The sequence below is a fragment of the Drosophila takahashii genome, chromosome 2L (genome assembly GCF_030179915.1).
Source record: "Drosophila takahashii strain IR98-3 E-12201 chromosome 2L, DtakHiC1v2, whole genome shotgun sequence".
NCBI lineage: Eukaryota > Metazoa > Arthropoda > Insecta > Diptera > Drosophilidae > Drosophila > Drosophila takahashii.
In genome coordinates this window covers 2084362-2094508 of record NC_091678.1, presented here as the reverse complement: position 1 = coordinate 2094508, position 10147 = coordinate 2084362, and the positions used below count along the sequence as shown (strand labels likewise).

Sequence of the window (10147 nt, the reverse complement as noted above, 5' to 3'; positions counted from 1 at the left end):
CCGAAGCAGAAAAAGACTGAAAATAAACATCCACAAGTTCCCAAACAAAGTCCGCTTTTCCCATATATATATTTTGCGTGTGTGGAAGGCGAGTGGAACAAAATGGTCACAAAATGGAGGGCGGAGTCTTTGTGAAGAGGGTTTAGCAACCCAACTACCTGCTAGCCCCGTCTCTCTCGCACGCACAGCTACCCGTCTCTGTCGGCTCTCTCGTCGTGTAGACTTCGTTCGAGGGACCGAGACCCGGGGGTGTGACTATAAATAGCCCGAGACGGGGCTGTAGAGAATCAGTTCAGAGCTAGCATCTCAAGCGCAAACATCTCAAGCGATCCCAAAAGTCGTGAGTGAGAAACAGAAAAAACCAAAGATATTTATATCAACACAAGTAAACATGGTGAAAAGTGAAATGGAATTCAAGAGCAACTTCTCCATCGATGCCATTCTGGCCAAGAAACCCACAATCCAACAACAACCCATCAAAACCGAACCGGTGCAGCATCATCATCATCTCAACCAGTACGTTCATCCGTACTCCAATTCCGATGGCGAACTCTCGGCCTCGGAGGATTTCGATAGCCCCAGCAGGACCAGCACACCCATGAGCAGTGCCGCCGAATCGTTGTCCTCGCAGAATAACGATAAACTCGATGTGGAGTTCGACGATGAGCTGGAGGATCAACTCGATGAGGATCAGGAGAGCGAGGATGGCAATCCGAGCAAGAAGCAGAAGATTAGCTCGGGCAGCGATACCAAGAAGCCGCCTTACAGCTACAATGCCCTCATCATGATGGCCATCCAGGACAGCCCCGAACAGCGATTGACTTTGAACGGGATCTATCAGTATCTGATCAATAGATTTCCCTACTTCAAGGCCAACAAGCGCGGCTGGCAGAACAGCATTCGTCACAACTTGAGTTTGAACAAGTGCTTCACGAAGATCCCGCGGAGCTACGATGATCCCGGCAAGGGCAACTACTGGATCCTGGACCCCTCGGCCGAGGAGGTTTTCATTGGCGAGACCACTGGGAAGTTGAGGCGGAAGAATCCCGGCGCCAGTCGCACTCGTTTGGCCGCCTATCGTCAGGCCATCTTCTCACCCATGATGGCTGGTTCTCCCTATGGAAACCCGGCTCCAGCTTATGGATATCCTGCTGCCGCCGTTCCTTTTGCCGCTGCTGCAGCTGCCGCTTTATATCAACGCATGAATCCCGCCGCCTATCAGGCTGCCTATCAACAGATGCAGTACCAGCAGGCTCCCCAGGCTGCCCATCCCCATCATCATCACCATCAGTCGCCTCATCCCGCCCAAATGCAGGGCTATCCGCCCCAGCTAAACGCCGAGTTGTTCCAGCGCATGCAGTTCTTTGGCAAATTCCCATCCAGCTAAATTATCCCGGGAGCCGGCGCAAAACCAAGCCCAGCGCTTTGGATCAACAAAAAAAAACCCAGGAAAACCCAGGGACTAGGGTCGCTTTGGGGGAAGAAAACTAGGACTAAACCCGTGACGTCTAAATGCTGCAATTTAGCAAATTCTTTTGGTCATTTCCCCACTGACCGCTTCGCTTCTTCAGCGGGTCCTGCGAATCGACCTGGAAAGTCGATGGTTAACAGCAAGAAAAGAGCAGCGAATTCTTCAGAATTGCCGGTCTTCAAACGAGGCCAATTTTTCGCCTGCCGACGGGCCCTCGTAGTTTGCTACCCATTTATGTACATATTTAAATAAGAATTAATAACAAAAAATTTAAAAAATATTAAATAAACAATACTTACAAAAAATAAACCCAAAGCTGATTTTTTATTTCTTGGAACATTTTCAGAATCCTTTTTTTATTGATACCTCTATGAAAAGGCTTTAATATTTTTTGCCTACATAAATTAAAATATAAATTAGCATTAACAATGAAAAAATTAACTTCTTTCATTTGAGGTTTTCTATTTCCCACATGACTATTTCTATTTCCTCTAAAAACCCAACAGCTTCGTTGTTTTTTTGTATTGACCGTCAGCTGCTGTCCGTAAATATTTACCCAGCTTCCTTTCCCGACTTGCTTTCATCCTGATGACTTAATTAGTTGTTTGCTAGCTGGAGCGGCAAACATGAAAATGATTCCCGAAAAAAGGCAGAAAAATGCCAGAGAGAGAGGATGAGGTCCAAAATGAGCCATCACCCATTGACTCGATTTTGTTTGGCTCTTTACATGCCCAGTGACAACTCCAGCTGTGCGAGATGTGCTGGGCACCGCAGGTACGATCCGATCCGATATGATATCCCATAGCCTCGGCTCGATACCATATTCCGTACCCTGAACCTCCAGCCAGGCCTTTGTCTAGATCCCTCTGTCCAGCGAGCACACTTTGCTCCCCCGTCTCTCAGGCAATTTTTCTTAACTTTTGTTATACAATTTTTCAACTAATATGTGCGCTACACTTGGAAAAATATTAGAAACTTACTAAAAATACAAAGGATAATAGGACATGAAAAAAAAAACTTTGTAAACGCGTACTACAAATACTTAAGAATTCACGTAGAAATTAGTATTCTACAATTATAACAAGAGAGAACGCTATAGTCGGGTTGGTGTCCCGACTATCTAATACCCGTCACTCAGCTAAAGGAAGTGCGAACGCGGGTTGGTGTCCCGACTAATAATCGTAACTCAGCTAAAGGGAGTGCGAGGGAGATAGATATATAAACAATTTTGATTGCGTATAACTTTTTAATGAATGGTCCGATTTAAAAAATGTCCTCTACATTTCGATAGGTATAAATATACACAACAAAATTGCATTTATACTTCTCGGAAATCTTTAAAGATGTGGCCGCAGGACCCATTTTAAAATCGTTAGTGAGCGATTGTGGGCGTTAGAGGGGGCGTGGCGCTCGGCTAAAATAAACTTGCGCTGCGTAGGAAGCCAAAGAATATGTGTGGGAAATCTCAACCTTCTAGCTTTTGTAGTTTCTGAGATCTCAGCGTTCATACAGACGGACAGACGGACATGGCTAGATCGACTCGGCTAGTGACCCTGATCAAGAATATATATACTTTATGGGGTCGGAAACGCTTCCTTCTAGCTGTTACATACTTTTGCACCAATCTAATATACCCTTTTACTCTACGAGTAACGGATATAAAAATTTTGAAGTAATTTTAGGGAAGTATGTATGAATTGTACTTACCATTGCTGTAAAATAATATAAGAATAATATAAATATAAGAACTCGAATTAAAACCCAATTTATCGCAGTGTAAAACTCGGGACTTGCTTAGGCCTCAATTTGAAAGATGAGAACGTTAAAGAAATTGTGGAAAGAAATAGTAAAAAGGGCACCGACTTGGGCGTTGTTTTTGAAATTTCTCAAACGGTGTGTGTATTTTCTTTTGGGTTCTCAGTGGACGTCTTCATTTTCGAAAATTTCACTTGGTGCGGCGGCTTCTGATTCTTTGATCACTTGACATGTGTTTGTGTGTGCGTGGCTTAAGTGCGCGTTGGAGTAAAAGATGTGAGAAAAAGGGAGCATCATCAGCATCAACAAGTTTCCCCTCCATTTCCATTCCCATTTCCCTACAAATCGACATTGACAGGGAAAAATTCGAATAACAAGCCTCGACGATATCATAAATACTGCGCTTTTCACTCTCTTTCTCTCTTGCTCTTTCAAGGCGATTTGTAAACGAAATGATAATTAATATCATCGTTACTAGATTAATCTCCCCACTCCCTATAGATATCGTCCCCTTTTTATCTCCGGCAAGTGAGACGATCGGTAGCAATTATCATATTTTGTGTGCCCATTTTTCTTCGATTCAATAATTGTAAGTTATTGTGTGTGTGTTGGTAAATCATGTTATTGAAACGATTAGCTGGCAGTTTTATAAGGTGTCAGCTGGAAATGGAAATCGGGGGAAGCTTAAATGGATGAGAATGGGTGGGGTGTTTGGTGTTGGGCTAAAAGTTGTGCAATGATCTATTAACTCTTAATAGAAACGGGTTAGCTGAAAATGTAGATAATACTTGATTATAAAGTAGACGACGATAATATATCGTATCGGAATCACGTAACACATATATTTTTTAACAAATTTCTAACGCTGTGGATTCTTGAGTCTTACTTACTAATGATTTAATTAAATATTTTCCCATTAAGTACAAGCTGAGATGGTAAAGAATAAATATTTTCTGGCCTAAGCCCTTGCATTGTTTATAAAATATACAGACCTTTGCTCATTTTAGCATCTCCCAAAGAAAACCATCTCCGATTCCATTTCGTGTATGTACATATTTGGGGTTTATGCTCAGCTTAACCCAGTGCAAGAGTTAAATTGGTTTTGGCCCACGCCTTAAGCCTCGATTCAAATATTTTGCATAGCCCATATACCTTATACCATACCCATATCCATACATATCCATATATCTTTCAAACTAAACTGTGTTGTGCTCAATCCGCAGATCAGGCGAATAGAACAATTTACTAGGGGCATTGTTTTATTGGGTTGCCGGCTTAGGTTAGTCTGGAAATCGGTCGGTTTGTTATTGAAATAGATCGGATGAGCGCATTATATACTTAACACATCTCGCATATATATGTGCCCTGGATTCGGATTGAATTCAGAAATCCACTTACCTAAGCCCCGGACTATGTAGCTCTAAGCTCTAAGTCGCTAAATCAGTCCGAGGGTCTCTCGGGCATCGGGATATCTTAAACTACATATCACTTTAGAATAGAATTGGCATAGAATAGTGGTGAGTAGCACGCGCTCGGGCAAAAGGAACATATATGTATTCTTGGCCAAGTCTTCTTTTCTATTGGCTTAAGTGCTCGACATGCAATTTACAAAGATAACAAGCAGAAGCAAAGCGAAACCTCGGATCTGCCTTACTTATCTTATTACCCGGGTTAAGTGCAGGGATTACGATGTCGAAAGAGCAACCTTGTGGGTCCTCCGGTCTCAGTTCTCAGTCCTCGGAATATAATATACTTGTATAGAGAAAGGCTCAACCCAGCAGATGCCTGGACCTGATTACCCAGCATGCATCTTTGGGATTCCGGATCTTCATGTATAAGATATATGGTATAGAACCTAAACCTACGATGCGTGTGCCGTTTGTTACACTTTTTGTCCATTTAGACTGCTCCTGGGTGCTCCTTCTCCGCTCTAATGATTCAAACCCATCGGCTTAGTTCTAGGATACGGGTCTATTTCATAAATATTTTATACATAATCGGTTAGTAGCTCGGCCGCTTTGTTTGTGCAAAGGCTTAGGGATCTGCGGTGGTTTTTTCATTCGGGTTTTTCGCTTGCCAAAGGATAAGTTACTCTTTCTTCTATTATATATATTTTTAGCAGTTGAAAAGAGATGAAATTGTAGATAGGAGTTGGTAAAACGTTTGAAAACTTTTCTTTGTGCTGACCTTTTTGAGGTGTCTAAGTGGTTGGCAAGGTGTTGGTAAGGATTTCTGTCTTATAGATATGAGATTAATAATTTTTAAACGATAACTAGAATGTTTATTAGCTATGAAGCGGTAAAGTTGGGAGCTAAATGATTATCACATTTTGTATAATATCATTTTAGTTGAATAAATCTTTGTTTAATTTAATAATAATACTATTTTAAGTGCTCCCGCCTTTAATTAATTTTTAATTTTAAAAAACTTCCATGAATTTTATTACACAGCGATTTTATTACAATTTCATTCCAGTTTAATAATTCTACAAATATTTGAATGACCCTTTAATATTAATATTTTAGATTTCCCTGCGTTTATCACATTTTTCAAACTGAATTATAGTTTTCCAACAATATTGCAACACCTTGATTGTGTAATTGGATCAGTCGTAATTACCGATGAGAACCTTAACATTTGTTAGCCCAGTTTGGTTGACAGTAAGTAGCCAGGCTAAAATATTGACGTTATCGATTGGTTTTAAAATCCGAAGTCCACCACTAGTATAGGCCCACATCAGCAGAAATGGAATCGCAAAGCCTCATATATATGGAAGCCCCGCAAGTATTGGGTGTGTCACCTAGGAATAATGCAGCTAAAATCGAACCCAACCCATGGAGAACCCGAGTGGCGACCACACAGTGACCACAAAATGTGTTTTTAATTGAAACTGATGTGGCTGGATGGCCATTCCACTACTCGTGTATAAAAGGCTGATGGGTTCAGATGAGGGCAGCGCATTCAAATATTTATTAATACAATAATTGTTAACCCAGGGGCCGCCGAGTGCGCACTGCGCACCCAATAATCAAATAATGGCAATACAAACACACAGCGAATGGGAAAATATTTGAAAATATTTGAGCGACAAATGCGCAAAGTAACAATCAGTATAAAATGAAAACGAATATATGTGGGCAGTTCGTCGGTAGTGCGCCTTAATTAGTTTCTTTCATTATCTTGGCCTCTCTGTTGACCCGAATTTCAATTAAGTTAATTTACGCCGCCAGTTTCTCTTCCTTCCCTCACTGAAAGAACCAATAAATAAATAAATGTATGAATGAACCTAGTACGATATAAATACGAGGAATACGCTCACAATTAAGCTGAAATTATGAATGAGTAATTACGAATTGCACTTGAACACTCGACCCGTCCAGTTAACACTACTTGCTATGAAGAAATCCCCCACATGGATCCAACGGAAGTGAGTTCATTCCGGGTTGGGGTTAACTTGGGATGTTTTTCTGAATGTGGATGTGGATGCGTCCATCTGTGCCAAAGAAAAGACAGCTTGCATGATCAGTTGGCATCTGAACTTTTCAATCTTGCACTTGAACAGCGGAATTGCCCTTTTAATTGCGAATGCAGATGTCTTGGGGAAATGAAAAAGTCTTAGAGGAAGTGACCTATAGCAGGGGTAATTCGAGAAGTATTTTCGAGGAAGATATTACTAAAGTTGTATTAAAAATGCTGATAATAATTTTAAAAGTATCCATGGAAAATTATTATTATTTAATTCAATTTAATAGTTTGAATACTGTAGCTTTATAATCCTTTGATTTATGTTTTAAATGAGATGTTTACTGAATGCAAACAAATTTTTATTTTCCTAGACCTGTCAAGATTAGTCTCACATCTCTATTTATAATAACCGAATTTGACTTCTTCAGGAGTTTCTCTGGAATAAATTAAATCAAAATAAAGACGTTTTTAATCCTGATTTTTTCCTCTTCAAACCCTTCTGATTTTGATTTCTAGCCCTAGCTAATTGCTTCCTAACCCGGACTTCTCTGAAGATCTGGATGATGGAACCCCCTCTCATTTCGCTTCAGATTTCACACTGATACACACTGCTAATGGTTTCAACGCAACACAAACTCGGCAGACAATCAACAAATTAAGCCAGGCCAAGGGCCACCACTCGGACCTCAATTAAATTGATTTAGATCGGGTAGGAGAACTCTAGTTCCTCAGAAGTTCCCCGGATCGAGTGAACTGTTCCGAACTGACCAATGTTTTCTGGAGGAAACTGAGGAAGCACCAGCATAATCAGGCCATCAAACAACTTCTAAGCACTTCTGACCGATCATGTGCAGCAATAAATCCGCAAAAGTACCCGCAAGTTTTGTACTATTGATGTTCGAGTCTTACGCGTGACCGCTGACTTTTATACTCTGGAATGAGGGTATATTGATTCGGAGAAAATATTATGGAAAAAATAGATATTTGCTAACAAAAAAGTGATTTTCCAATTGTAAGAAAATTGGATCACATTGATATACAATTAAGTTATCTTTGTAATATGAAAAAAACATTTATACTTTTGTATTATGATTCTTAATAATAATATCTTCAGACCTTCAGACAATCGAATAATTTAAATCTAAATAAAGGAACCATTTAAATGATCCCTTGTTTGAACTTTTTTAATCAATATATAAATGTGTTCGGATAAAATGTTTTTAAGTGTTATTGAAGAGTGTATAAATTAAATTAAATCTGTTCAAAAAACCAATATATACATTTTTTATTAAATATTAATATACATTTTAAGGGTATTCCAAACTTCGTTTGTGGTATATAGTTATTTTTATTTGATCTGCGGTCGCTTGTTGACGCTTATTGTTGCTGCCGTTAATTGTTACGCAGTTCATTAACACACATCACAGGGCACCACATCGCACCACGCCATATAACACCATGCCGCATAACGGTCGGGGTTCGGGATCGGGTCCCCTTAATATGAAGCGTATGTGTGAGTGAGTGTGCCACCCTCGCGTGGCACACGCGACTTTGCCCCACCCCCACTCACACACCGCCCCCTGCCACACAACACCCTCCCTGCACCCCCGCCACTGACCTTTCCACCAGCGCTAACGATGACATCTAAGCGGTGGCTGCTGTTGCTCTTCGTGTTGCGGCACTGAGAGAAAATAAAGTAACTTATTAATTCATTTGCACTTTGCCAGAAAAATAATAATATGTGTGATTTAATTTAATATTACGTTAGTAATCCTTTAATCTTTTTAAAAAATAGTTTTTCCCAACCATACAAATTCTTTAATTTTTATTTATTTAATTTTAAATAGTTACAGAAAAAACATTTAGGATCGGATTATAAATAAACTTAATCCTACAATATACAGTTATAATAAATGTTAGATCATTTTGTTATACAGTTTTTGTAGTTACTTAAATATTTTTCCCAGTGTACTGCTGCTGATGTTCCGGTTGCCCTTAACGATGTCGCTGACGAGTGTCGCGTTGCCGTTTGCCCCGTTTTTAGTCAGCGTTTGTGGGTTGTTAATGTTATTTGTTGTTGGTGCTGGCTCTGCGTGAGTTTTGGCAGTGTTTCTCTCTTTCGTTAAATGCGTGTAAATCAGTTTATAACACATTGTCAACAATTATCAAGTGTTAGCCATTGGGAAGGGGTGAGCTTTGTGCTTTTAAATTTTTTATTTGTTTTTTTGAGGGTTTGTTGAACGATTTGATGCGCTACTTTATAAAGCATTTTTGGAGTTGCAGATGAGGATAAAAATATTTTTTCTACAGAATTACTTAAGTTTTTAGTTTTATAATTTATTTTGTAAATAAGTAGTTTTTAAAATATTTAACATTTTTCAAAAACTTGTTTTTAATCCTTTCAAATATTATTTAGCAATCTTCTTATTTCATCTTTCACATCACCATATGGTCACACTCTATTTCTAGATGATCTCACAGAGATAATCTCCATCAAATGCCCTTTCAAAACAATTTCCCTGTTATAGCGCACTTATCAACCAACGAAGCTGAAAGTTTCCTTTTTCTAAATCCTGGTTTCCGGCTCATCACCCCGCTGTTTTGGCCAAACCATATGCTATCGCAGCATGGACCATGGAGCAACCTCAAAAAAAGGACGACACCCCTGCCCAGGATTTCACCCTTCGCTGTACTTAAGGCAACCTCTAGGACACTCATTTGGCTGTTTATTTGCAAAACGAAGCACACGATAACAGCAACAACAACAAAAGTAACAAGTGTGTCCGAAAGTCCCGGAACTGTCCAAAGACCCGAAAACGTGATTTCAACAAAATTTGGCCAATTTGTCAACGCTCTTTCCCCGTCGGGAAAATCCCCTTGCGAAACGGGTCAGAGCGAAAAACGAGAGGAAAACTCTTTTTATTTTTTGGACGGTGGAAACTATGTTTTGAAAACTATAATATATTTTGGAAAAATAATCTAAGAAACTTAAGTATGGTAAATTTCAGAGGAGTTCGACTAGACATTAAATTGTTTAAATGTATATTTTTTTAAAATCATGCATGTAAAAAATCGTATCTAAGAAATCCATGTAATTGGATCTTAAATTGATTTTATACACATATTTTTTGAAAGTACAAAAATTACATATTTTCGGTTCTGTGTATTTTTTTTAATTTTTATAATTTAATCATATTTTTTCCATTTATTTTAATATTCAAATTTCGTAAATTCAACAGGAGCAAATACAAATCTGAATTATTTTCTAAAGAGCTAAAAAATTTTTAGAAAACCTTTTTTTGCAGTGCTTTAATTGCTGAAAAGGCCTAAAACGAAATCACTTTCTTATTACTTGTTTTCTACATTTAAATTGTGATCATTATTAATGATAAATTCTATGAATTTATATATTAATATTTATATTTTATTTTTTAAAAACTTTAAAATTAATTTATG

The 10147-nt window shown here is 38.8% G+C and overlaps 1 protein-coding gene across 1 annotated transcript; it reads left to right on the top strand.

The window, feature by feature from the left end:
• Nucleotides 1–305: 305 nt before the first annotated feature.
• Nucleotides 306–1754, top strand: slp1 (sloppy paired 1). Its single transcript, XM_017151610.3, has one exon. The coding sequence runs from the start codon at nucleotides 392–394 to the stop codon at nucleotides 1385–1387; it is 996 nt and encodes a 331-aa protein (XP_017007099.2). The 5' UTR covers nucleotides 306–391; the 3' UTR covers nucleotides 1388–1754.
• Nucleotides 1755–10147: the final 8393 nt, after the last annotated feature.